Source organism: Monomorium pharaonis, chromosome 4, assembly GCF_013373865.1.
Source record: "Monomorium pharaonis isolate MP-MQ-018 chromosome 4, ASM1337386v2, whole genome shotgun sequence".
Lineage (NCBI taxonomy): Eukaryota > Metazoa > Arthropoda > Insecta > Hymenoptera > Formicidae > Monomorium > Monomorium pharaonis.
Window position 1 is genome coordinate 9,165,686 of NC_050470.1, and position 27,127 is coordinate 9,192,812.

The window sequence follows — 27,127 nt, forward strand, 5'->3', positions numbered from 1 at the left end:
TACAATTAATTAATAATCAAATAAAATAAATAATAAAAAAATAAGAATAAGAATATATAGAAGTATTACAATAAATTTTTAATTTAAGGTTTCTGCATTGCAACATCCAAATATGCAAGGACCCCTGTGCTATTTTTCCGAACACCTGCTGTGGCTGCAGGACGACAGAAACGCGGTGATCGGCGATCTCTTCGGTCAGAACACCGCCGTGATCAACGGGATCACTTTATCCGGCTTGTACATGGTGGCTGTTATGGACCCGGCGCTTCATCAGTACCCGAAAAATTTAACGTCGGAAACCGTGGTGGTTCTACCGAATGCAGTCGATCTCGATAGCATACGAGTCGAAGGGACCTGGAGGAACTTCAACATATCATGGGATCCCGTGAAGAACATCAACTACGGCACAGTTTTCTACGAGGTGAAATTCGCGGATTACATCAATACAAATTCAAATCCGGAAATTACTATTGAAACGACGATGCCCTACAATAACTCGGATCAGATTCTGCCATATTCCGTCCTCGAGGTCACCGTGAAGGCATTCACTTACTGGGAGACGGCGCATCACTCTCGGAAAATTTTGAGATCTCCACAGAGCGTGCCGACCCAGCCAACGTCCCCCAGAGCGTTCGTGGAATTCTACAAAAAAATTCTAAGCATGGACATTGACATTTTTGTGATTTTTAGGTAAAGAATTTAGAATCCCACCTGCATACTCTCATTTTTTTATTGTATATCTTACACACACACACACGCGCGCACACACGGATTTACAGATTCGCGAGGAATAGAAACGTTAAAGTCTTATTTTCTTATTTCCCTTACAGATGGGATCAACCTGAGTTTACAAATGGAGTAATCCAAGGATACACGGTCCAGGGTTGGTTCATCGAGAACCAGAAGAAAATGTCAATCTGCGACGACTGCAGCATCCCAGCTACGGAACGGAAATTCACGGTGCACAATCTAAGGCCCAACACGACTTATTATTTCAAAGTACGAGCGCATACTGAGATCGGAGCTGGTCCTTACACGGATCCCATCAACGTGTCGACCACGTACGAGAATCCGGTGCCCGAATTACTGGTCGCCACGGCGGAGGCTGTGAAGATATCGGACCTGGACAGAGAAATCAACTACACGCTCACCAGGCACATCGCGACTGAGGTGAATTACCTGACGGCGGAGAATAAGATTTACTGGATCAGCGAGATGCGGGAACTCGTGACGTCAGAAATGAATGGAGCCAATGCGACGAAAATACTCGCTCTGAATAATACCGCGCACAGCCTCTGCATCGATTGGGTAGCAAGACATTTGTACTGGGTGGAACAAGAATACAGCAAAGACGAGCCTTGGACAATCAGTAGCAGCTACATCATGAGATTAGATTTAACAATGTGGCAGGCAGGCATAGTAAAGTACGACAATATCTTAAGAAGAGGAGGACGTATTCCGATTTTAGATATGCTGCCGTCTCTAGGGTAAGTTAATTATCCGTAAATTAGTCCTATATATTATTCAATTATATAGTTGCAGTTATTTTTTAATATGCTAACTATTGTAATTAAGACAATAACTTGCGGGATAAAAAAAAGCATAAAATTGTGTGAAGAAAGAAATATTTTCTATTATATTTATGTTAAAATAATATTTTAAAGTAATTAGAGACAAATACAATTATTTTCCAGATCTTTATATTGGATCGAGGCAAATGAGGCAAATACAATAATGCAGTCGGATCTCGAGGGGAAAAATGTGCAATACTTTTTCAAAAATAATGATAGCACGTGTACCTGCCCATATAAGCCATCACAAGTGTCCACACTGACAATTGATAAAACCAATATTCAGAAACCGATGATTTATTGGATATCGGACGGGCACTTAAACGTGGCTGATATTTCCGGTTGTGCGTGCAATGTAGTGTTAAGGGCAAGTTTTAAAACAGCCACTCTCACAGCCTTTCTCACGGTTGACAAAATGAACATTTACTGGTCCAACGAAACGAAGGACCAAATCTATTTCTTGAGGAAGGAGCATTCTTTCACGACGAACAAAGAAAATGCGTCCAAACCGGAAGTAAAGAGCTTTTACCTGCCTAATGTACGGCGAATCAGAGCCCTCGGTAAATCTCTGCAGCCCTATCCCACCGCGATGTGCCTGATACCCCGTCAAACAGGCTACAGTGTCGCGAGGGTGAGCGAAACGGCGAACAGCATCGTCGTCAGTCTTCCGCAGCCAAGTCCCGAGTACGGTTGTCAAAAGTATAGTCTACCCACCACGCTGTACACCATTCACGTATCTCGTTGCTCGAAGAACGAACCTATTACGTGCGAGGAGACCAGGGTGCAGACGTACAAGAGGTATCACGAAATCCAGAATTTAAAACCATTCACGGAATACAGGCTGAAGCTGGCATTGAGCAATTTCTACGCCGATTTGCTGTCGATGAAACCGGAATTCGGCACGGATGTGGTGCTGAAGACTAGCGCGGGGAGGCCGAGCATGCCGGAGAACGTCACGGTTCAGGTTCTCACGCCGACGGACCTGGCGGTCTATTGGATGCCACCCAGGTTGCTGAACTCCGCGGTTGTGTACTACGAGGTGCACTGGAGGTCAGTCCTCAGGCAGAATGGCGTGCGGCAGAAGGGCGAGCAGCTGATCAAGGATCCCGTGTTCACGACGAACGGCAGATTTTTCACGACGTTGCAATCGTTGCTGCCAGGACAGGAGTATTTGGTGTACGTACGCGTGTATCCCGCCAATTACAACGACTTCTACAACGAGAGCCGCAGCCAACGCATCCGCATGTACTCGGAGCCGAACAACCTGACGATGAACGGGGTCAGCGTAAATGGCATAAACATCTCTTGGGTCCCGAGCGTCAATCTGACCATCCGTTACATATTGGAGTACAAGGACGTTGCGATGGAGGAGTGGCAGATCGCACGACACGTTGAAGTGAACAAGGACCAAGTGATGTACCGCGTAGAAGGCTTGCAGCCGCGTACTTTGTACAAGTTCCGCTTGAGGCTGAGATATCCCACGTATAAAGAGGACTTTGTGTGGCCGTCTGATGGGAGATTTACATTCCAAACGCTCGGTAAGCGAAACGATCGTGGCATTATTAATATCTTGTGTTAATCGTAAACGCGAAAGGTTTTATCATTATAAAAATAATAAATAGAATTAATGAAGTTTCTTTTTTAAATAGAAGTAAGTATATTGTTGTAAAGCAAAGTGAATTAAAAACCGTATTCTGTATGACAAAGGTGACGTGCCGAGCGCTCCAGGGGTGCCTGTGGTAACGAGATTCCGGAATTCGGTGTATCAATTAAACTGGGAACCCGCGCAAGCTCATGGCTCGCAGGTGACGTTGTATCGACTGGAGGGGTTGGTTGTAAGCGACAACAACAAGCAAGACGACGAAAACAAGGAAAACGAGAACTGGAATTTGTATTATAATGGAACGGACAATTACTGGATAATTCCTGGGGACGTGGATCAGAAGTACCAGTTTCGCGTGCAAGCCAAAAATGCCTACGGTTTCGGTGCTTGGAGTAGATCGAGCGAGGTCGTTGACCTGACGGATTCCGCCGGAGGAATACTGGCCACGCAACAGCATCTACCACTTATGTTGGGTCTCATCGCGATCGGTATCATCATAATGCTGGTGGGCTTTTGCTATTTTTTCTGCTGTAAGTATACCTGTACGGGCTTTCAAAAATTAATTTCGATAGAATAAACTTAAAAAAAAGAAATTAAACTTGTTAAAGTAAAAGACAATTTAATTACGTGGAAATACGTGATACGTAGACAAGTATATTGTAATATTGTTCAACAGTGTATCGACAGCGAAAAGAAGACAAGAAGACGGTTTTGCCTCCGATAGTCTCCGATGTCGAATTAGCAACCCTCCGCGAGATTCCTCGTGGCAACTTCGTTCAATCTAACGCACTTTACGCTTCTACGCTGCAAAATGATCCGGACGATTCTGCACTACCCAAAATCAGGCAAGAGCAAATCACGCTAACGAAGTTCTTAGGCAGCGGCGCATTCGGAAAGGTAAGATCTAATTCCAGCATAAAAAATTATGTAATCTATAGAGATTACGATTTTAAAGGGCTAAAAGATAAATAATAAAGAGCTTGAGTCCTTGTCGAGCTAAGTTAAGACAAAAATGAATTACAGGCTTTGATGTGATTTAGAGTGAACCAACCTTTTCAACGTTTGACAGGTATTTCAAGGAAACGCCAAGGATTTAGAGGGGCCGGGCATAACGCCCGTCGCCATAAAGATGCTACGAAAGGACGCATCTTCGCAAGAAAAGACGGAATTTTTGCAAGAAGCCCGTCTCATGAGTCATTTTCGCCACAAACACGTCCTGAGGTTACTAGGCGTCTGCCTGGATACGGATCCTCCGTTACTCGTGCTGGAGCTAATGGAGGCCGGCGATCTGTTGAGCTACCTGAGGGAGAGTCGGTCCTTGCAGCCCACGGACTCGCACGCTCTGCGTCTGCAGGATCTGCTCGCGATGTGCGAGGACGTCGCGCGAGGCTGTCGCTACCTGGAGGAGTTGCACTTCGTGCACAGAGATCTCGCGTGTCGAAATTGTCTGGTGTCCGCGAGAGATCGTGAAAACCGCGTCGTGAAGATCGGCGACTTCGGACTAGCCAGGGATATTTATAAGAATGATTATTATCGCAAGGTAAACACGGACTTTGGAAAAAAGCTGGGGAAAACTTTGTAAACTGTTTCCTTTCACTTTTATATGTCCCGAAATGGACACGATGACTCAAGTAAACGAGTTTCTCATTGCTAAAATTTCAGGAAGGAGAAGGTCTGCTCCCCGTTCGCTGGATGGCACCGGAATCTTTAGTGGACGGGGTATTCACCTCACAGAGCGACGTCTGGGCGTTCGGGGTGTTAATGTGGGAAATTACGTCGCTGGGCCAGCAGCCCTATCCCGCGAGGAACAATCTCGAGGTGTTGCACTACGTGCGTGCGGGCGGCAGGCTGCCGAAACCCCTCAACTGCCCGCCGACGTTGCACCAGCTGATGCTGCGCTGCTGGAGCGCAGCGGATGCTAGGCCGAGCTTTAAGATTTGTCTCGAGAGCATCGTCGTCCTGAGAGGTCACATAGAGGACGCGGTGCTGAGCCCGGTACACGCCGGGCACTACTTGGCACGAAGAGGTGAATTAACATTGATCCTTACTCGCGCGCATTACCACTCTGCATGGAGCGAGGAATCTTTGCCAATCCATATAGAATGTCGATTAAAATTATACAACTTTTTTTTTACTTCCCGGCATTACATAAAATGATACATACACCAATCATTCATTCTAGTAGTATGTTAGTCGGCTATTATAAAAATTTGCACATAATACGTCATTTACATACAATGTATTAACTGTGCAAGGTGTGTTTCTCGGGAAACGTAAACACAATGGAATTCACAGACCGAGAAAAATTACAATATTATACATATATAAGAATAAAAAGTTTTTCGTTGTTTCGAAAATTATGAATGTTTAAAAATGAAGAAATTCTTCGCGAATTGTTATACAATAAGATTTCTTCTTTGATTCCGATTGTTTTTCCTGCAACACGAGAAATAAGCATGTTTCGCGTACATTCGCATGACTTGTCAAATCATGCGACAAAATCCGTTCTGCCATTGAAACTTCTTCAATCCCTAAAATGTATTGGAATATTACTCTATCTGCTTGAATACATATTGATCATTGCATGGCTCATGCTTGCAGGCGTGTCTAACATGGCTTACTTTGCTGACGAGAATCAGAATCATAACAATTCAGGTAGGTTTTAACAAACATCATCTGCCTCTCTACACTATCATCTTACAGAAGATACGACTTTTTCACTTTTCATCGGACGTATCTTTCAAAATCATCACAATTAATCTGTGTGCATCCATAAGACTCGCAATTTCTGCGATCAATAAGTTAACAACTCTATAATGAAAAAAAATCTCATATCTCATAATATTTTGAAGAATTTTCTATATTTTAAATTCATAAGAACTTCTGAAAAAATATCCTAAACTTTTTTAGATTTTTCGTAAGTTTTCGTAGAAAATTATAGAAGGAGAAATCTTTGAAACTTTAAAATATATCAGAAGTTATACACATTTTAAGAATTTGAAAAAAGAGATGCAAGGTTTCTTAGCATTTCCAAAAAGTATTTCAATTCGTAATAAAAAATCTGAGAAATTTTTTATAAAGTAAAATTATTCGGAAATTGTGAAAAAATCTTAAATTTATATATAAATTTTGAAAAATGCTTTTTATCAGGGAAGACTCAGTTACTTTGCTGTTAATCGTGCGTGTTACTTTGTATAGGGAACTCCTGGAAGTCCAGTAGCTCGGAAGGGAGCCGAGACATGCAACCTTTCCTGCAGAACTCGAATAACGCTACGGTCGGCCAGCAATCCGGCGAGGCTCCAAAGTATCTAGAATTATTAGCAGACAACGAAGACATCGTCTTAAGGGAGAACCCTGCGAACGGTTACGAAGTACCTCGCTCGATTCACATCTCGGATCAGAACCTGGCGAATATAAGCAGGATGAGTTCCGCGAGTCACGATCGCAAAAGCAGCCTGCCCACGGAGACCACGGAAGAGCATAAGGAACGTTCGATAGAGGAACGGAAACAGTCTGACAGAAAGCTGTACAAGAGATCGTCGATCGCCAGTCTAAACTTACCAGATCGAAAGGGCACGGGGTCGGGAATGCCGGAGAAATGCAACACTTTGGACAGTTCAAAATCAGTGAACTCGATCGCGAAGGCGACGTTGAAAAGGGACTCCTTCTCGTCCTTGAATGGTCAGCGGAAGTATAAGACCAGTTTGAGCGAGCGAAGGGGCTCCGAGGCGAGCATCGAGGATAAAAGCTGCAGCTCGCATAGCCTGGCGCCGTCCACGCGTCCCAGTTCGTCCCTGATCAATTCGCAGACGGCCCTTCCGTGCCTGAAGAGCAACATCGTCGCCGTGAACGGGGAAGTGCCTACGAGCGAGAGCGCAGTAACGAAGAGTACATTGCCGAAGGTCCAGAGGACTCATTCGAACTTGCAGAACGGCAAGGCGAACATACCGCTCGTGATAAACAGCGCGTTGCTGAATCTATTGCGGCAGACGCCCGTCGTCGAAGACGGGAGCAATATCGTCACGTATACAAATATAAACACAGACGCTGTTAGAGTGAATGGATCGTGAATCGTGGCAAATCTAAAGATTCGTACGCTTCGTATAAAGATAAGCAAGACTCGCACAAGTTCGCTTCCGTGCTTGAGTGACATAAATTTTGAGGCAATTCAATATTTATAAAATGATAGTAGATTTTTATATCACATATACTATTTTTTGATGCAATTATTTTTGTAATGCTCTCATAGTAAATCTGTTCTCGTCCAGAAACTATCCGGATAGATTTGCCTTGTAGCTTGTAAAAAATTACTCGAGACAGTCGATACGATTTTGCTCAAATTTTGTTTTTTTTTCTTGTCCTAACGCGGTGCCTTAAATATATTAAACATTGAGCTCTGCTTATTACAAATAATGTTCAAATATTTCATATATGAAGAAGATAAAAGGAGAAGAATGCGCGGAACGGGGGGTATTGAGAATAGCTTTAAACTGCCATTTTAGTGTATATACATAAACTTTTATACTAAAAAATTTGTCAGGCAAATATGGCAGATCGTTTCGGAACATATAAATCATGCAATTTTAGTCACAATCGCGAAACTGTTATTTAATGTAGAAATAATGTTGATAGAGAATGTGAAATACATACATACATACACATATATATATATATATATATATATATATATATATGTATATGTATATATATAATTTAACTTTATATATATTTGCGATTTTAAGTAATGTATTTATTGACGAAAATCTGTGAAACTTGTTCACTGTTCATTGTACAAATTTCATGTTTGACGATAATTAGCGAATATGGAAATCAATATAAGATTGTTAAGTTTTCTGCGTAGTTTTAATGAAAGTATACGTGTAATTGTATTGAAAAGATAAATTAGGATGTATAAAATCTTGCAAAGTTTATTCCAATGGACTGACTATACTTGAAATTTTGTAAGAATTATAAGTAAGAATTATAAGCTTTATAAGAAAAGAAATTGTGGATCAGTGAATACTATACAATTAAGTAATTGTAAATAATACATTATAAATAATAAACATCAGGGTTTTAATGATTTTTATCCTACAAGTTACGTACATGTCTCACAAACTCTATTAAGGTATCAAACTAATGTCACAGAAAAATATACAAAACGAGATACTACTTCTCTTTTAAACAAGTGAATTTCAGATCTGATATATTTCGACAAGTCACAAATTTTCGAAAGTTGCTATTTTATTTATATATATATATGCATTATACTATATTTTTAAAACTCTCAAGAGTTTAAAAGATTAATTAAAAATTATTAATAAGACTTTGTATCTACACATATATACATTGACTTTTCCTCTTGACAGACCTCTTGATACTTCCTCTTGATTCTCACAGCTTGATCTCCATTCTCCTCAGTCTTCATATATGTTCGTCTCTAGATATTTTTTTCCTATTGGAATTAAGTTCCTAAAATTAAAAAAATATTTAAATATATTTTAGATTATGCAGAGAAGAAGTCATATCACAGTTACGTATAATAAAAAAAACTAAAAGTGCTACGAATTTTGAATCTCATTATATTGTAGAATTAACAAGAAAAAAATATTAGCTTTATAATTCCAAAATATTTATTATTTGAATCTTAATGAATATTTCTTTAAATATATTCAGTTTACAGTAGACTAACTTGTTCAATTTTATAAGTATATAATGTAATAATATACATATAATAAAAAATTACTTGCCTAAGTATTTGTAAGAGGTACGTCGTCATCGAAGGAATCGTCCTTGCTGTGTTCGTGCAACAGAACATACTCTCTGGTACTAAAGCCAAACCGTATCACATCCTTTTCCAATAATTCATGATACTTCCTTGGTTCTAATTTTACATTATTTACAAAGGTGCCATTGGCAGACTCCAAGTCAATAATATACGGTCGTATTCTTCTGCCCTCAAAGCCATCTTCCTTCTGGTAGGAAATTAAACGATACTGCAGAGCAGCATGTTGCTTGGAACACGAGGGATGATCTAGGGGTATGTCAGCCACCTTGCGATCTCTGCCCATAAGATATGCCGACTGCCGGTGTATGTACAATGTAGGCAGCGCCTTCTCGCCCTTGAACGGATACAGTCTCCATCGACGCTTGGGTTTCTTGGCATCCAACGGCTCGGAGTACTTGATGACCACCCCGTTGACGGTGTTTGCGTCCTCCGTCAGTTTCCCCGACAGTTCGAAGCTGGGCTTCTCTTTCTCCTGTTTCACGGTTACTTCCTCTTTCGACTTTCCCCATTCCGGGGAAACCTCCCTCTTCATTCTCGTCTCCTCCGGACTTCGCTGCCTCTGCCTGCTGTGTTGCTGCTGATGGTGCTGATCGCCACGTCTTCTGCCGCCAGAAGCATCGAAGTTTCTCCGGTCCCTACTTCTGCTCCTGTCATTGCGTTCCCTGTGCCCCCTGGGATGACTGTTATCCCGCCTCAACGGCGATCTTTCGTGCTTCCGCCTGTCGTTCTGCTTCTCATCATACTCCTGTCTGGAGTAATCGCGCCTGGAGCGATCGTCTCGATGATCCCTGTCCCTACTTCTCTGCGATTGCTCCCTGTGACCCTCGTTGCTCCTGTTCTCGCGCCTGTTCTCCCGGTTATTCTTATGCATGTCCCGTCGATCCGCCGCGTTGCCGCGGCTCGACCGCCAATTCGACATACTTTCCAAGTGTATTTCACCAGCCGCGTCCCAAGTCAAGGAGTAACCGTCGAATGACAACCTAACCTAACTCGCTTGGTTAAATCAACACAGCGAAACCGTGATAGGCCGTGACGTCGCACACGCGTGACAACGGTACATCGACGACGGCGTACTAACGTTCTTGGTGCTGCGGATTGTCGAAAGAATCCGACGCGATCCAATCTTTCGATTTTCTATGGGCTTACGATAGAAACTTACACCAAAGAACCTTGCGCGCCGCCATAAGCGACAACAAGCGACAACCAGTAAGAATTTGTATCGACACTTGGAAATATCGATACACTGGCTATTCGATATTCGATATTTTATATCGATACTTTAAATTTCAACATCGCACCGTATGGAATAAATTGATTCGATATAAATCAAAATCGGGAGAGGTATTACGCGGTCCGCTTTTACATTATTTTTAATTACTATACGGCTTCTGACAAAGTGGAAATAAACTTGCCAATCTCTAGATTCTCAACGAGAACCAGCGAGAACGAGCGAGAAGATAATAAAAGCAAACGAAATGACAATATATTAAGCTTTTGCGAGAGCTTAAGGCCCATTTCTATCAACGTAGATTAACTTTAATCTTGGATTAACTTACTTTTTATCTCGTTCTAATTTTTGGAACTAGAATGAGATAACAAGTAAGTTAAACCGAGATTAAAGTTAATCTACGTTGGTAGAAACGAGCCTTACGATAAAAAATCGAGAACCTGTACATTGGCTATATGTATAGTTTATGTTCACTTTAATTGTCAGAGAACGTATCACTTTAAAGGATCACCTAAAAGAGGATGCGCATTGTTATAAAATTTGTTATGGAATAATCCTTACATTTAAAATACGTGTCAAAAAGACACTTGTATTTCATTGCGCAAAAATCCAAAGTCAAAAAAAACACGTGTGCAATCATTATGTTTCCATTACTGCGCTTTTTTTACGTCTATGATCGGTTGCGATAGCTACGTGAGTTTTGTTTCACTCTGGATTTTCGTACAATAGGAATAACAACCCGACAATATTCTCTAATATCGATACATTTTTCATCAATATATTGGTATATCAATATTATAAGGATTTCACTTTGATTCGATATAAAATATCGATACTTTATATATGTTCTTTCCGGGCAACCGGAGCAACATCTAAGCGAAATTTCCGACTAACCGTCCTGCGCACGTGGCGCGTATGAGAAAACGACGGCATCGTCGGGAAAGCGAGAATGATTTGTGTGAATGGCTAAATTTGTCGCGTCCTGCATGCGAGAGTTCTCTATATAAAAAGACCTCTTTCTGTTATGTTTATATTTACTATAATTAAATATCTTGGCATATTTTCTTCTGTTATGTTAAATAGTTCAGGATGTTTATGTTATTAAATTACAAAGACTGCGTTTTATTTTATATAAAAAAGTTGAAAATTATTCTTATTTACATAATAATACATGTAATTAAGATATCTACAAAAATAATTTGCTGCAGTTTTCTTTTTTTTATTATTTTAAAATATTTTTTAAATCATTTAAAAAATTTTTAGAGAAGTTTTTTACAATAATTCTAACATTTTTTAAAAATAAAAGATTTAGTGAAAATTATAATATTATATATAATATCAAATATTATATCGTGAGTATAAATATTCGAAAAAGCACAAATAATTGTTATACAAAAATAAAATTCAAAAAGAATTTTCTCTATACTTGTACAAAAGGCCTCAGAATTCAAATATAAAGGTTAATTCTTATTGATTTTCAGTGTTTTAAGAAATAAAATATAAAAATTTATACAATAACAGTAAGTTAATTTTTCGACCAATAAATGTTTTAAATGTGAAATTAAGATCTCCAATTAAAAAAAATTTATTTCATAATTTAAGAATAAAAAAATCCTGCTTTGTTAATTGTTATTACGAATATAATTTTTTCGTAGCTTCCTCACGAAAGCTTTCGCGCATATGGAATGCATAGTGCGAACATAAAAAGACTGCATTTTATTTCGTATAAAAAAGTACAAAATTATTTTTATGTACATAATAATACATACTTAAGATATCTACAAAGATACTCGAAGTCATTTGCCACGCAGCGATTCTCCTTCATCTTTACATCTTTCTCATCAGCGTTTATAATTGACATTATCGCATCTACGAACCAATCCTCTCGCCTTCGTCACGACGAAACGACGAAAGAGTTAAACTCGATTTAGTAGAAGCCCCGCGAAAAAAATGTTATACCGTGCAAAATGCAAAAATTTTTTTTTATCCGCAAAAGACAGACAAAGACAAAATCTTGATATTACATATTACCCCCCCCGTGTTATAAGAGTCTCCGAAAAGAAAATTCCAGTGCCGTGGATTGGAAAGTTTCTTTTTTCCAAAGAGATTAAGTTAATACGTCGAGGAGGTGGAGTCGTCGATGGAGTCGGTGCCGTCGGAGTTGCTCTCAGCGGCGTCCACGAAGGCCGTCGAGAGATCACCGGCCAACCTGCTAACGGATCCGGAGGTCACGTCATACATGAAGATTTCCTTGTCACCCTGACCGTCTCTCGGCCTAAAACACCGCAGTGAATCCGAGTGAAAGCGCGCAGCCTCGCGAATTCCTTGACTTTCGAGCAGATTCACGAGCCAAGATTCACGAATCGTTGATTGTAACGCGACGGCAGAATATTACGAAAGTTAATGAAGCGAATAAAAAAGCGAAATAAAAAAAAGGATAAAATTATAAACGATAATCATCGCTGCGAAATTATTCAATTTGACAAATTAAGGAATCGAGCAATGATTTATAATTAGATAGTATAAAACAAAATAAACGCAAAGGAAGATCGAGTTAAGGAATTACAGGACAAAATAAAATTGCGCGCTAGAAAAAAAAATAAAAGCGAAGAAACGTTCGTTTAATCCGCGATGGAAGCTGGAAAATGATATACGATAATGGCAAGCCTACGCTATTCATTAGCGCGATTTCCATTGCAGATGTGGACGCGAAGTGACGTAACGCGCGGCGTCCCGACCTTTTTAGAGAAAGCGGCATCAAAGAAACCAAATATCTAAAAGCGCCCCGAGCGTAGAGAGAAGATGAATGTCACGCGAGACGCTCCTCTATCGTATCTTGCGCGCGCATGGAAACGTCGTTGACGCGTAATCGAGCAAACTTACGTGGTGACCAGGAGCACGACGGACTGCCTCTGCGGCTCGGTGTGGCTCTCCTGCTCGAGCCACTTCTTGTAGTTCTCCGCCGTGGGCTTCTTCACGAGCTGCTTGAGGGTGTCGCCGGCGAGAAACCTGACCGGCTGCGCGGCGTCGCCGCCGGCCTTCCTGCCGCGTCGCTGCGACGACGCCTCCGTCGCGGCGGCCGCGATCTCCCTCTCCTCGCCGGGAAAGTCGTAGTCGACGGGCGCCAGCACCACGACGCTCGAGATCCTACGGCCGTTCAGCTCCGGCACGTCCGGTATCGGGAAGGACGCGCCGCTCACCTTAAGCGGCAGATAACGATTGTACTGAGCGCCGGCTGCGGCATCGGCGGCATCCCCGCGCGGCCCCACGGTCACCGGCTCGAGCCGGGTCGCGTCGTCCCGTATGTGCTGCTCCGCCACGGCCCGGCCTTGCTCCGTATTCGGATCGAAGCGTACTACTTTCATCTCGACGCCGCCGGGCCGCAGCGTGGCCTGCTCGAACTTGCCGGCGGTGACGGCGGTCAAGCTCGTCGTCGCCTTCTTCTGCGCGGTCCTCGTCGCGGGCCTCCTGACGACCGCCGGCACCGGTTCGCTGCCGGCGGCGATCGCCGCACCGCCCCCGGCCCCGTAGAAATTCGCCAGGGCCTCCGGCGGTAGTTTCTCAATCGGTATGTCGCCGATCTTGTCGTAGTCGAGGATCTGAATGTCGGCGTTCCCCAGGATACCGGAGCTCAGCAGCTGTTCCCTGATGTCGTCCGGCACCTCGTCCGGCAGATTCGCGATGTTCTCCTGGATCTTAGCGACCTTGTGCGGCGAGAGCGTCGTCGTGGTCGGCGCCTCGGTAGTTGTCGTCGTGGTCGTGCTCGTGGTCGTGCTGGTGGTCGTGGTTGTGGTTGGCGAGAACGTTCTAACGGTTGACGACGGGCCGGGATTGAAGTCGTCGGATGGGCTAACCGGCGTCGCGTAGATTTTCTGCGTGGGATTGTTCTGGAACAACGGTCGGCCCCATATCGATTGCTGCTGAGAGAAAGTGGTCGTTTGTTGCGGCCGTTGCTGCGACGTTGTCGGATGATTCTGCGAGAGGAAGCTCTGATGATGATTGTTCTGATGAGATTCCAACTTCGTACTTAATTGATGGCTCAATTGCTGCGTGTTTAATGGCTGCTGCAGGCTGTCGCCGGTGACGAAGTGATTCGCGGAGAGCTGTTGGGAATCGTGAAGAGCGTTGAACGGTTGCACGGACACTAACTGGGAGTTCTGAGGGGATTCGGGAAACGCTGTTGATTGCACTATTGTGGGATTTGGCGGGAATGGACCGGGATGAAGAGGATTTTCTCTGATTGCGTAATGCTGTTCCAACTTTGGTACGGCCTTGAAAATTTCACCTCCCGGTCGTTGCGGCGGTAATTGCGGCTGCAATTGTGGCTGCTGAAACTGGGCCTGATTATATTTAAACTGCGTGCGATATCGTTGTTGTTCTTGAAGGAACTTGAATTCCTGCTCCTGCTTCCGCTTGCGTTGCTCCTGCAAACGCTGCAACTCCTGCAATCGCTGTTGTTCTTGCAATCGCTGCTGTTCCTGTAGCCGATGTTGTTCCTGCAAGCGTTGCTGCTCCTGAAGTCTTTGGTGCTCCTGTTGCCTCTGATGCTCCTGCTGCCTCTGTTGTTCCAGCAATCTCTGTTGCTCGGCCTGTCTCTGCTGCTCCAAGAACCGCTGCTGCTCGTGCTGTCGTTGATGCTCCCGTTGCTTTAACAACTCTTGCTGCCGTCGCTGCTCGTGATAACGTTGCTTTTCCAATTCCTGTTGCTTAAACGGAGGTAGCGATTGCGGCGGAAGCTCCGCGTTGAAGCTATTCGGTCTGGACAGTGATTGCGGCGGCGGTTCCGCGCTAAAGCCACTAGGTCTGAGTGGTAATGTCTGTGGGGGCGGTTCTGCAAAGTTGTTCTGCGGCAATGACAACGGTCGATTCTGAACGTGAACGCTCTGATGCGATACCGATAGCGTAGACGGGAATCCCGGTTGCTGCGGATGATTGATGTTGACGTGATGCGGGGGTGGACCGAAGGTATTGAACGTCGTGCGTTGCTGCACTTCCGGGAGACCTTGAATCGTTATAGGGTGCCGCTGTAACGGTCTCGGCGGCGGTGGCGGTGGCGGTGGCAGATTCCTTAAGGATTGCTGAGGTGGAAATGGTTGATGATGCTGCGGCGATTGCGGCGGCGGTGGCGGCGGTTGCTGCTGTTGCTGTTGCAAGAACGTCGTGGCCTGCAGTTGCGGCGGGAACGAATTGATAATGCGTTGTTGCGGAAACGCGGGTGGCACTCGTGGGGGTTGCGGTGGCTGATGCAGCGGCTGGTACGGGCCGTGTTGCCTCTTCGGCGCTCCCGGCGACGTCGTCGGCTTGCTGACGGGTTGCTGAGCGCTGTTTCCAGGCGCCTCCAGGTCGCTGCGCTTGCTATGACTGTTCGGCGGTACTTGCTCGGTGCCGAAGGTTACTCGGATGCCGCTGCTGCCAGAATGATATACTTCGCTGTCGGGTCGAATAATGGCGCGTAAGGTCGTCGACGGTTCCAAAAGCGGGGTCGGTGTCACCGTATGCGTCGGTTCTTCCGCGTACGGCGCCGGATTCTCCGGCTTGATTTCCTCATGTTCCTCCACGGGGGTTAACGCGGGTATCGGCGGATCGTAAACAACGCGCGTCTTATCTCCGTAGCCTTTCTTCTTTTCGTACTTTACGTAAAAGACCTGAATAGGCTCCTTGGTAGGTCGCGGTTGAGATGGAAGCGGTGGTGGCACCGGAGTCGGGAGGGACTCGTTGGATTCCTTGATAATGATCTCGATGATCGGCTCGGGTTCCGTTGGATAGTAGCTCAATGGGGTCTCTTCATACAGATCGTCGTTCTTCGGGCTCGCCAAGGGATTGTACAAAGGATCTCTCTGTGAGTATTGCACTATTGGTTCCATCTGCACCGCATATGGCGGCAGACGACCACCCTTCCGCAGAAATGCGAGCTGTTGACGTTTGTCGCGGTTCTTTGACGACGCGGAGCTCTCCTCCTTGGCGAGAATCGCAACGACGAGGAGCATCGCCGCGAGGAGCCTCTGAAAAGAAAAAAAAGGAACCTTTCTATATCGCGGTACCGTTAGACTGATAAGACGAATGTTTGTTAGACTTTTTGAAATAATCTGAATATAATTTTTGTCCAAGCCCCGATAAAGTTTTAATCATTTTTTGGTAGTAATTCAATTCTTTGGAAACTAACATCGTTTTGCGGTTTAACCGATTGGCGATGCTAGTGTTTCAAGCTGATTAGCATGGCAAATGGCGATAATGTAAACGTAAATAAGAGGATTTAACGCGCTCTGATAACCGAGTAACCCGTTTAATAACCAGAAAACTCATTGAAGGCCTTAATTGGCTGCAAATCGATTGGTATTCTACCGAGAATCGAGGAACAGTTAGCCTGATAAGTGATTCCTAGTTGTGATCGTGTTCTCGATATGGCAAGGTCGACTTCCGACGGATGTTTCTCATTTCTGGGAAATCATTCAGTCCCCAAACTTCCATTACCGGGGAATTACGAGGTTCCGCGTGTTCTACTGATGAGCATCGTCTTGATTAAATGTATTTTTACGTATTCTTTTTTTAATTATTGAGCAATACTATAATGTCGAATAAATAATTTTATGTCTGTAAAACATAATTAAAGATAATTTTTTATTATATTTCAACCGTCATTACATTTTAATCATAATTTTTTAATTCCCTAATATAACAATTTTTTATTTAATAATAATAATTTATTCCTATTCCAGCAAATTTTTAAACAACTTAATTCTCACTGAAATTTTGTCGCTATATTCTTTTTTTATTCTAAAAACGCACCGCTTCACGCAAAATATAAAATGTACTCCGGTGTGTGTGTTCGATTAATCCTTTAAAGCCCACGAAAAAGAAGTGGGTGAGGAGAAAGAGAATCAAAGTTTAAGACCGGCGCGCCGTCGCGTTTCACCTCGAGAATTCGGTGCCTCTCTCGGTGTTGGTTAGCATATTCGAATGAGGCCCCGAGGTGCCTCTCTTTTCACACGGGGCGTCCGCCTCGCGAACGCCGCAAGGCCGACCGAGAGAAAAGCCGTTCCGATGACGAGACACCGATTAAACGGTCGTCGATCTCCACGCAAGACGGTTTTATAGGCGGCCGTATATCGTTTTGCCGGTCGCGTCTGCCACGATTTATTAGAGCACTTTCCCCCGGTGCGTGAGAGCCGATACGCTCGCTGATTACAAATGATAGAGGCCGAGGGGGGCATGTCTACGCGCGACACGCTTATTACGACGAAAGTACAAGCGGTCCATCCTCGCGGACGCCGTCCACGTTATAATTACCAGCATGGTGAACCGCATTGCTGCGATCGTTCTTCGATCGGTCCTTTCCTCGTGAGGGGAGAATTTCACGCACTTCTCTCACGCGGCGCCGAGTCCTCTCGCGGCTTAGAGGCGGCTGACTCGCGACATGACACCACCGCTCGGTGAGACGATCGGACGTGCCTACGCTGAACGATACCGAGCGGGACCTCGCATGGGAACTGAGGACAGATCGGGCCCAGGGGCCCGTTTCTCCCTACCCGGCGACCACCACCACCGGCGACGGCCACCGCTCTTCAAGAAGCTCCTCTCTAATATCGAAGACGGTGGAGCACAGCAAGCACCTTTCTCCGAGGGACCCCACGACACTTGCCTCGCTGGTGTTCGTGCCCGTCGTGTAATATACACGTGGATCCGCACTGTATACGTAGATGGGAAACGGTAGAGGGGGAAAAAAAAAAAAAAAAAGAAAGAGAGGACGTGCGCGCAACGTGGAATGTATCCTCTTCTTCTTCCTCTTCTTCGCGCGTATACGACGACAACTTTCTTCAAATCCGTCCGACCACGCGATCGGTCGGCGGTGGGGACGATTATACTAAGCGTCCTCACTTTTCCGCGACCTCCAAGGCCCATCGAAACCGAAACTCACCTTTCCTCTCCGCTCTACTCTAACGAGGTGCTATTCGGTGAAAGAGCCGGTGATGGATCTTAACGCCGCCAGTCCAAAGGGGAGCGGCGGCGGCGGCGGCAGCGGCGTTACTTTCGCTGAGGCACAACTTCCTCGAGAGACAAGGTGATCGTTTCCGATCTGTTTGATAATCCACGTCTGCGAGAAAGGATATACCGATCAGAGTTCAGACACTTCAGACGCGCGGCCGATCAGAAACCGCACGGCGATTATTCGAGCCGAGAGATGCTCTCGCTCACGAACGGGTCATCTTGACAGACGGACAAGAATACAATTGTGGCGGTTGCAATTATAATATCATTAGCATTTCTAGGCCCCGACTTTAATGCCGGACCATGCCGCTCTCGGAATAATAGCCGCGCGTCGACTTTCATGAACGTTTATTATACTACATGTACAGCGGCGCACGCAGCAGATTGCACGTTGCTGCAAACCGAATTCTCCGAAAAACGATGCAATCTCGGTTGATTTCGCAGAAGTGCTCGCGCGCGCGATTACTCCTTTTCCTACTCTCCTTAGGTGTGGAATCTATATTCTACAATAGAGCGCGCGAAATCGCAGGCGGGTGACAAGGATTGATCGCGCGATATAATATAGCTGAACAGCGCAGTAGATCAATCTTCTATAATTTTGCGTGCACTTTCAAAATGTATTTAAAAAAAAAGAAAACTTCCACGTGCGAATAATTAAACCTGTAAAAAGATACACGAGATCTTTGTTTTGATTGTTGCTTTAGAAATATTTTAAGTATCATTCGATGCATTCCGCGCGGAGGAATACGCAGACAATACGTCCCTTTCTCACTTCTTTTGTAGAAGAGATTTCGCATAGTGCAGGTCGTTATTCACGGATCCTCTTACGTCAACGTATATGACGGATGATTCTGACCTCATAAATTGCATGAAATATTTTTCCGAGCGCGATGTCGAAGCCGCGGAGGTGTGAGGTAACTCGCTCGCAAGAAATCACGCAGGAGATTGTAATATAAGTCATGTTCGCTGTTGCGAAAGGTGCAGATTCAGTGGAGCAATTGAACGAGATGACCCGCTAGAGAAAGAGAGAGAGAGAGAGAGAGAGACCTTCCCTAGTTGCAAAAGTTTCCTGCAATGTTCCGCAGAGATTCTCGCGTCCACGTTTGCGCAACCTGCCTCGTTCCAGATCGATCAGATCATCAAAACCAATGATTTTCTATCGCACGCATCTGTTTTCCGATTCCTTTGGAGAGAAAAGGGGGAAAAATCAGGATCACGTCGTTACGACAGATGTAAGAGTCGTACAATTTTGAGAGTCACGTTTCTGGAGTTGCGTCTTGTTTTCTTATATTTCTTAGTATCGATGCTCATCAATTTTCGGCGCTAGCCGATGTCCGGCATCGGCAATTTGAGTCTCGAGATCGAACGTCGCGCGTCCTACTTGGATGGAACTTTCACTTATATATACGTTGGCGTAAGAGGGTCCGAATGGCAGCCGGCAGGCACTCGAAGATGAATACAGGATGGTCCATCTGTCCTGCCCGGGACGGTCGGTGATCCGTGAGCCAAGGCGATATTTCACGCTGACTTATCACCGTTTCGCCGGGAAAACGATATGGACGTGCTCATAAGCGTGTATAATTTCGCACGCGAGGACAATTTATCACTTTTCCGCAGTACCACGTGTGTGACGCGGTGGTGTCTCAACTATTTCTGTAATCTATTTACTCGGTATTTTCCGAGGAATCTCTCTCTCTCTCTCTCTCGGAAAGTGACAAGTATACATTGTCACGTAATCAACTTTCCATTTATCACAAAGTTAATTACTTAATTTCCGATATGAAATAATTTCATAATTTAATCGTAAAATTCAAATCTCCATCGAAATGAAGTCCAGAGTTAACGAAAAGCCGAGATTTCGCCGTTCTTTCATTCCGTTCAGAATAAATGTATTTAAAATAATACAACTATGTACCGTGTTCGTGTAACATTCAGGTCGATCCACGATATCCGGTCGATGTTAATCGCAGGAAGTGTCGTACAACAAGTACTAAACGTCTGCTTAGGAAAACTACATGGGGTTTCGTATAAAAACGACACTTTCTAATCGGCCTATAATACAACCACCGCAATTATCTTTATCTAATTAAATCGATCTTTAGACTCAAGAGCAACTCCCGCAGAAATTTAACGACGCTTCGTCGTCGTGCATTTGCATCGCTTACGTGTCACACGCACGTACGTGTGTGTGTGTGTGTGTGTGTGTATCTTACGTTATGTTACTGCATCTTGCTCTATTGAGCCGCCTATTCACGCATGCGGAGCGTGGAAACTCCTCCTCGGAATCTCCGAGGAACGCGACGTTTGTCGCGCGATTGCGAGAGGCCGATCCCTCGTAACAGAGCGATACGCCGCGGAAGATTGCAGAATTTGATTCTCCCAGTTCTCACGAAAGCACGGAGGGATACGCGATCCTCCTCCATATACGCGAGCGCCAACGATACACGGGTTCTTCGAGAGCAGTCCGAGAGCTCATGAGCAATAACGTAACTGTTGAAGAGTGAAAGTGCCGTAAAGTGGGACGCCGCGGGAATAGCGCTCGCTTTTATAATTAATAAACAAAGCCCGCAAACGGTTCTCATCGTCTCTTCGCATTCAACGTGACATTTTTATGAGACCTTGCCGAGCGCCGTTGTTATCCATACCCCGGGTTGATGATCGAGACCTTTCTCACGCTCGCTTTTTATTAAGGAATCTCGCGCGATCGTTATAAAAGAGGATAATAAGCAAACTATGAAAATTTATAGAATTTAAGTCACGGTTGAAGGTCGATAAACGGATAAGTAGAAATCGGAATATTTTTATTTTTTATTTTTTATGTATGTCCGCGTCCGTTTATAATTAGGATATGTTCGGTCGAAAATATTAAAATCGCTTTCTCACATAAACCAAAAGAAATCTTGCTGCATTTCCTTTTCACTTTTTTAAGAAAGGATCTTATCTTTTAGCGATCTAAACACTCGGGAATATTATTCGGCTCTCTGGTGATGTCTTGCAGATATCTTTTAGAAATCTAAAAGACATCTTATGCGTGAATAATTTCTTCGCACATAAAAATATCTTTTAAGAGATCTTTCAAGTGTCTGCAAAAATCTTCTAGAAATTCTAAAGTTATCTTTAACAAAATCTTTTTTAAATATTACTTAAATTTCTAAACGTTTTTCTGAAATAGCTTGAAGCTATTTCAGTAAGAAATCTTTTAGATTTAGACAATGTTTTTTTAATTATATTAAAAGCTAATCTACAATATGTTTGTTTCTTTTGTTCTTTATTTTTTGTCTATTATCTTTTTTTTGCTCTTCATGTACTATTTTGTCGCTTATCGTATTTCTTGTCAGACATATTTCTTATCTCTTTTGTAATTCGTCAACTTTTATCTTGTCAATTTCGATAAAAAGTACGAAGAAAAACAACAAAAAAAAATACATTATAGATTAGCCTTAACACGTAACGTATTTCTTCTTCACTAAAAGTTTCAGAATAGATTTTGAAGAGGGAAAGAATAAAAATCAGAGGTATCTCAAAAATTAACGAAGTACTATTTTTTGCAATAAATTATTTTTTCGTTACAGTTTTTTCGGAATAGGAGAGATTTTAAAGATGCTTCTGCATCGATATTTAGTTAATAACTGTATTTCAAGATTCATAATATTGTTAGGGCGCAGTTTATAAGCTAAAAATATTAAATTAATAGAAAAGTTATCTGCAGCACACCAAGATCCGCTGCATACCGAAATAGGCGATCTTAACTTTAATGTTTAAAACATTTATCGAAAAATTAACTTGCTATTATTGTAAAAAAAGTCAATTTCAAAAACAACAGAAAAATCAAGAGACTGGAATTCTTCTTGACAATTTCGCGATTCAAACATTCATTTCAGTTTTTCTCTTCACATTTTTCTCATTCTGGTAGCGCGGATATTATTCGCGGTAATTCGATTATCAAATATCGCATTATCCGATCTGACGCAATTCACAAGGTGGAAAATTCTCATTCGTGTTTTCCAACGTGGGAAAAATATTTCATAAGCTGTAAGGCTGCCGCAGGTGTTAATCTCAGGTCTTAATTAAGAAACGGAGCCAACCGAAACTGACACGCGATCCAATGTAACGCGCGCTCGTAAGTTACGCGGTGACTTTTATCTCCGGGGAGATTTGCGGAACGATAAAAATACATCTTTTTTTTTTCTAATTGGGGCTTTAAAACGCCTCGGCTGCCGCCGCCACCGAGGTGAGACTTTAACGGCCATCCGCGCGGATATCGACCGTCTAAGCGGGAAATGCATAACTCGCGTTATATAATTACACACCGCGCGGGCCCGTATCAGACAAAAAATTGCCTGTAATTGATGTTACGCCCGATGTACTTTCTATTTCAGGTGCAGCGCTGGGATTCGCGCTCCTCTCGCCCGTCGTCGCTGCACCGATCGACCGACGATGGGGGAAAAAAAAGGGAGGGAAAGAAAATCGCTTTCCATTATCCTCTCGGGTCGAAATTAAAAATATCGCGCGGCAGTTTTTCCGAGCGCCGCGGCGCTTATCACGGTCAATTTAATAAATCATAAAGAAGCGTGAATAATAATCAGCATTAACTTTCTCCTCGGCTAAATCACTCGTGGCCACCACCACTGACGTGCGTACGCCGGCACAGGCCCGCGGCTCGCGAAATTGCGCCAAATACGTCGCTAATTTGTTCATTCCTTGTAATGCAAAAATGTAAATATTGTAATGCAAAAATTCGCTGTATGATACGTACACACACGCGTGCATACACTTTCCATTTCGCACGCGTGTGCGTGTGAGGGGGGGGGGCAAACGTGTGAGTCGTGTGACTTTCAAATAATTTCTGATAATAGATAAAAAATAATAGATAATAGATAAAAGAGAACGATATATAGCTGCGAATTTTAATACAGCCTGAACAGAAGTTACGATTTAATAACATGGACTTAATGGCATAAAGAAGCCATTTCTCAGCCTAGATAAGCAAACAATTCCCAAATAGCATGTCTAAAATCGGGCTATAAGATGACTTTTATATAGTTCATATTTTTAAAAGATGTCTTTAAGACGTCTTACAATCCGATTTTAGACGGATTGTGCTGTCCGAGGGGAAAAAAACGCAAGAAGAAGCAAATCTGCATTTTTAAATTTCATAAAATTAAAAAGTTCTTAATAATGGGGAGGCAAAAGGATATATCGCCGATCAGCATGTCACAGGGAGCGATACGAGCCATCCGTCCATCTCGGCACAACAATGGCCGGCCCCGTGCACGTTACGTGCACATGCAGGGCCTGTTCGAAGGCTCGCGTAACACTCGGGAGAATCCTCAACGTGCTAGACACGCACGGCTGGCTGTTAGACTCGTATGTCGTGGTACGTAATAATAAAAATAATTAGTTAAAGATAATTTTATAGCGCATTTTTATTCGCGTGATGTCCTCCGCTGTTTCCCTCTTTCGCACCTGCAATCGCATTTGTGTGACGTTCGTGAACACACACCTGACGCACATTTCACATCCCGGCATGTCATCTTTCACTTTATTTTTCGGGAATACAACGTACCGGCCTCGAATTCTGGCGAATCACATCGCAGGATTTCTTCCAAGAACAATTGTGGGAGAGACTGCCGAGCAGCTGGAGGACCACGCTGCAAACCGTGTCGCCCGACGAATTCGGGAAGTGGTTAGCTGGCGACATCTTGTGGTAAGCGGGTGATCTTCATCTCGGTCAATAAGCGCAAGAGATCATTTTCGAAATAACTTTAAGGCCGGTATTCATAGTCGGGTCCTATATACGCGATAATCTAAGTACCGTCTTAAGAGGCCATCAACCAATCACAGAGCCGTATTAGCATCTTAAGACATTGCTTGAGACGATCTTTAAATAAGATTCGACTATGAATACTAGCCATAGAGCCGTATTAGCATCTTAAGACATTGCTTTTTTAAATAATTCTCTAAACTATATTTTATAATATTGTTTTTAAGAAACCTTTTACATTTCAAATTAAAAAAGATTTTTTAAAAAACATCTCAAACTTTCTCAGCTTTTATAAGTTTTCTTCGGAAAAGTTATAAAACCTGAAAAAGTTTAAGACTTTCTAGAAAATACATAGAACGAGAATCTTGAAAATATTAAACGTTTTAAAATTTATATATTAATGTAAAAAATTCTAAAAAAGACAAGTTTTCTCATTATTTTAAAAAAGTATAATTACGTAATATTAAAATAATTTATTTTTTCTGTTAAACAATAATATATCTATATTTCTGTGTTATAAAATAGTATTATTACTAAATTATTCACCAATTAAGTTAATCAAAGTTACCCTAATTTTTATTAAATAATAAAATATAATTTTATTGCGTGACTTATTAATAAATCTTAAATTCCTTTAATAAATTATTAATTTTATTTTTTATTCGTTATGTGAAAGAAAAGATATATTGAAACGATGAATCGTCTAGTTGACAATTTCGCTATAAATTGTCGCTGAGTTAATTGGAGTAATTGTTAAATATGTGAGTTGACAATTTCGATGATATTTTCCTTGGAGTTTGAGTCTGCAAATGCACTTCAATTTAAATTCAAACGCAAGCATGAGTATATTTTATGAGCTGTCTATTTATAATTTGACAATGCAATTCGCTTTACAGCTCACGCGTCTGGCCATTGTCTCTGCTCGCGCTTCGACAGGTTGCAAGGAATTTGCAATTGAGCAGAGATCACCGAACTGACGAGAGTGCCTGGCGATGTGACAGAAGGAGAAAGTTTTCCGACTCTAGTTCGGAAAACATCGTTCTGGAAAACAAAAAGGAGGGATCACGTGATACTCCGGACAAACGTGACAATCTTTTACTGAAACACGTTAAAATAAAGAAGCGACATGAAATACAACAGATAGCGCGGGTACAGCTGCACGTACTTACCAAATGTTGTTTTAGATTAAACGCGAAATATTTATAGAGTCTGTAAGAGTTTATCTTTGCACAGGTATGCGCCGACTGTGCGCGAAAGTCCGACACGAGGTGCATCGTAGACGTTGGTGCGGGTATGGGTCATCTAGCCCGATCTTTAGCGTTTAAACATGGCCTACACGTAATGTGCATTGAACAAGATGCATTACTGTCACAGCGAGCCAGGTAGCGCGGCGTCACATCATCGATTTCTCTATTTCCTTTTTTATTCCTTCATTGTCATTCGCGTGACAGAATTTTTTAATTACAGAAAGTGGGACAGAGAATTATTAATGACTCTACATAAACATTGGCCCGACTTGTCAATAAACGCGCCGCAACACGTATCGATCAAACTGGAAAGTACCAGCTCCGATCAGTCAGGGACGGTTGAGGATATACGAAGAATTTTCATCGATAACTTTAATTTAAACGCCGGGGAGTCTGGATTTGGCATCGTGGGGCTGCATCCATGTGGAGATCTCGCAGCCACGTTGCTGAGACTTTACGCGTCTCGGTGCGAGCCGAGATTTATTTGCATCGTGGGCTGTTGCTACATGAAGCTCACATTAGAGTACGTTCGCGAGACATTCGAGAATAATGCAATGTCAGCGCTTATGAGATTACCGCTTGCGTACTAAATAACGTAATGCATTTAGAAATTCCGCGGATGTTGCAAATGGATATCCACTCAGTAAATATCTGTCGTCCTTCGCGAGACACGAATTGTCTTATACGGCGTTGGAAGTGGCGTGCCATGCTATCGAGAGCTACTGCAGCAAACTGAAGACTGGAAACTACGAGGATTTGATAGTTAAGTATATGCTGAAGTGACATAAGCAATTGTTATTATCAGATTGTATTTTTTTTTTATGTAGGTGCACGCCTATAGAGCAGCTCTAGAGACAATTTTAATAAAACGAAACAGCCAGCTGCGTCACAGTCAAGTAAGAAACGTTAAAGTGACGAGACCTATTACGTTTGAACAGTTGAGTAAAATAGATGTCGAAATTTTTGTGTGACATTATAGCGATAATAATCGAATCGCTTTTTTTTTTTTTAGATACTGCATGGCCGCAACCTCGGACTTTGAACCGAATCTCCGGCCTGAGGATTCAGATTTTCAGAATCCGCAGATAAAGATTTATCTGTGTCAGTGGCAGCAGATTGTGATATTCGGAGCGTTGCGTACGATGCTGGCACCGTTGGTGGAAACTGTGGTATTGCTGGACAGATTCCTGTATTTGTCCGAAAATGATTTATCTCCCGTATTGAAGCCTATTTTTGATCCCAGATTGTCTCCTCGAAATTTTTTATTGTTTTCAATGAAAAGTCCCGAACAATCGTTCTCTTGATTATTTGAATCGTTTTATACTTTAAACTAATAAAATCACATTTATCTTTTTAAATAAAATATTTTATTTCTTATCTCTAAATTAATTAAAAAAAATTTTTGTTTTAAAACTATTTAATTTAATCAAAGATAAAATTAATTTTTTTCGCAAATTTGATCAAAATACACTTGTATGTACGTAATTTTTGGATATAACTAATTGCTTAAATATAACAATTACAATGACATTTTATTTAAAAAATTGAACTATTTCCACACAAGCATAAAAAGGTAATTATATTTTAATTAAAACTATTATATGAATTTTTTGATAAATAAATTTCAAAGTTGGGTAACTGCTTTTTAAGTTAAATTAAAGTTAATGACATATAAAATTAATTTAGTTAAAAGTTACATAAATAAAAATAAATTAAAATTATCTTAAGATTAAATTAGCTCAAATTAAATTAAAAATTAATTTTGAAAAGCATTATTTATATTAAGTTAAAAAATCATAATTTACTTAAGTTTGATTACCAAACAATTATAATAAATTATCAAATACATTTAATATCTTATTTTATTTGTTAAATTAAATTTATATAAATTAACAAAGAAATATTGTTTTTTATGTTGAAAGATATTTTTTCTTTTGCAC

The 27,127-nt window shown here is 42.3% G+C and overlaps 4 protein-coding genes and 1 long non-coding RNA gene across 7 annotated transcripts in view; 2 read left to right on the plus strand and 3 right to left on the minus strand.

The window, feature by feature from the left end:
* The window catches only part of LOC105830979 (proto-oncogene tyrosine-protein kinase ROS), a 39,139-nt gene extending 30,897 nt beyond the window's left edge, over nt 1-8,242 (plus strand). For all 3 annotated transcript variants that reach the window (XM_036285335.1, XM_036285336.1, XM_036285337.1), the window contains 8 exons: nt 89-690; nt 831-1,487; nt 1,695-3,109; nt 3,279-3,704; nt 3,851-4,071; nt 4,244-4,714; nt 4,837-5,200; nt 6,373-8,242. In XM_036285335.1, coding sequence (XP_036141228.1) covers nt 89-690; nt 831-1,487; nt 1,695-3,109; nt 3,279-3,704; nt 3,851-4,071; nt 4,244-4,714; nt 4,837-5,200; nt 6,373-7,244 — 5,028 coding nt within the window. In that variant the 3' untranslated portion in view covers nt 7,245-8,242. The remainder of the gene's footprint in view (nt 1-88; nt 691-830; nt 1,488-1,694; nt 3,110-3,278; nt 3,705-3,850; nt 4,072-4,243; nt 4,715-4,836; nt 5,201-6,372) is intronic.
* On the minus strand, nt 8,231-10,164 carry LOC105830980 (smad nuclear-interacting protein 1). The gene is made up of 2 exons (XM_012670761.3): nt 8,925-10,164; nt 8,231-8,646 (listed from the first exon to the last, which is right to left on the minus strand). Exon 1 carries the CDS (start codon nt 9,879-9,881, stop codon nt 8,925-8,927), a length of 957 nt encoding a protein of 318 aa, XP_012526215.1. The 5' UTR covers nt 9,882-10,164; the 3' UTR covers nt 8,231-8,646.
* A 1,723-nt stretch (nt 10,165-11,887) lies between these two features.
* On the minus strand, nt 11,888-23,883 carry LOC105838705 (bromodomain-containing protein 4). The gene is made up of 3 exons (XM_036285816.1): nt 23,743-23,883; nt 13,074-16,192; nt 11,888-12,465 (listed from the first exon to the last, which is right to left on the minus strand). Exons 1-3 carry the CDS (start codon nt 23,875-23,877, stop codon nt 12,303-12,305), a joined length of 3,417 nt encoding a protein of 1,138 aa, XP_036141709.1. The 5' UTR covers nt 23,878-23,883; the 3' UTR covers nt 11,888-12,302.
* LOC105838710 (protein RRNAD1) lies at nt 23,461-26,759 on the plus strand. The gene is made up of 7 exons (XM_028192821.2): nt 23,461-23,553; nt 24,837-25,089; nt 25,174-25,322; nt 25,408-25,710; nt 25,796-25,949; nt 26,015-26,124; nt 26,200-26,759. The coding sequence occupies exons 1-7, from the start codon at nt 23,546-23,548 to the stop codon at nt 26,489-26,491; spliced, it is 1,269 nt and encodes a 422-aa protein (XP_028048622.1). The 5' UTR covers nt 23,461-23,545; the 3' UTR covers nt 26,492-26,759.
* LOC114255038 lies at nt 24,767-25,187 on the minus strand. Its single transcript, XR_003626367.2, has 2 exons — nt 25,110-25,187; nt 24,767-24,981 (listed from the first exon to the last, which is right to left on the minus strand). It is a non-coding gene; the product is annotated as an uncharacterized LOC114255038 (long non-coding RNA).
* Nucleotides 26,760-27,127: the final 368 nt, after the last annotated feature.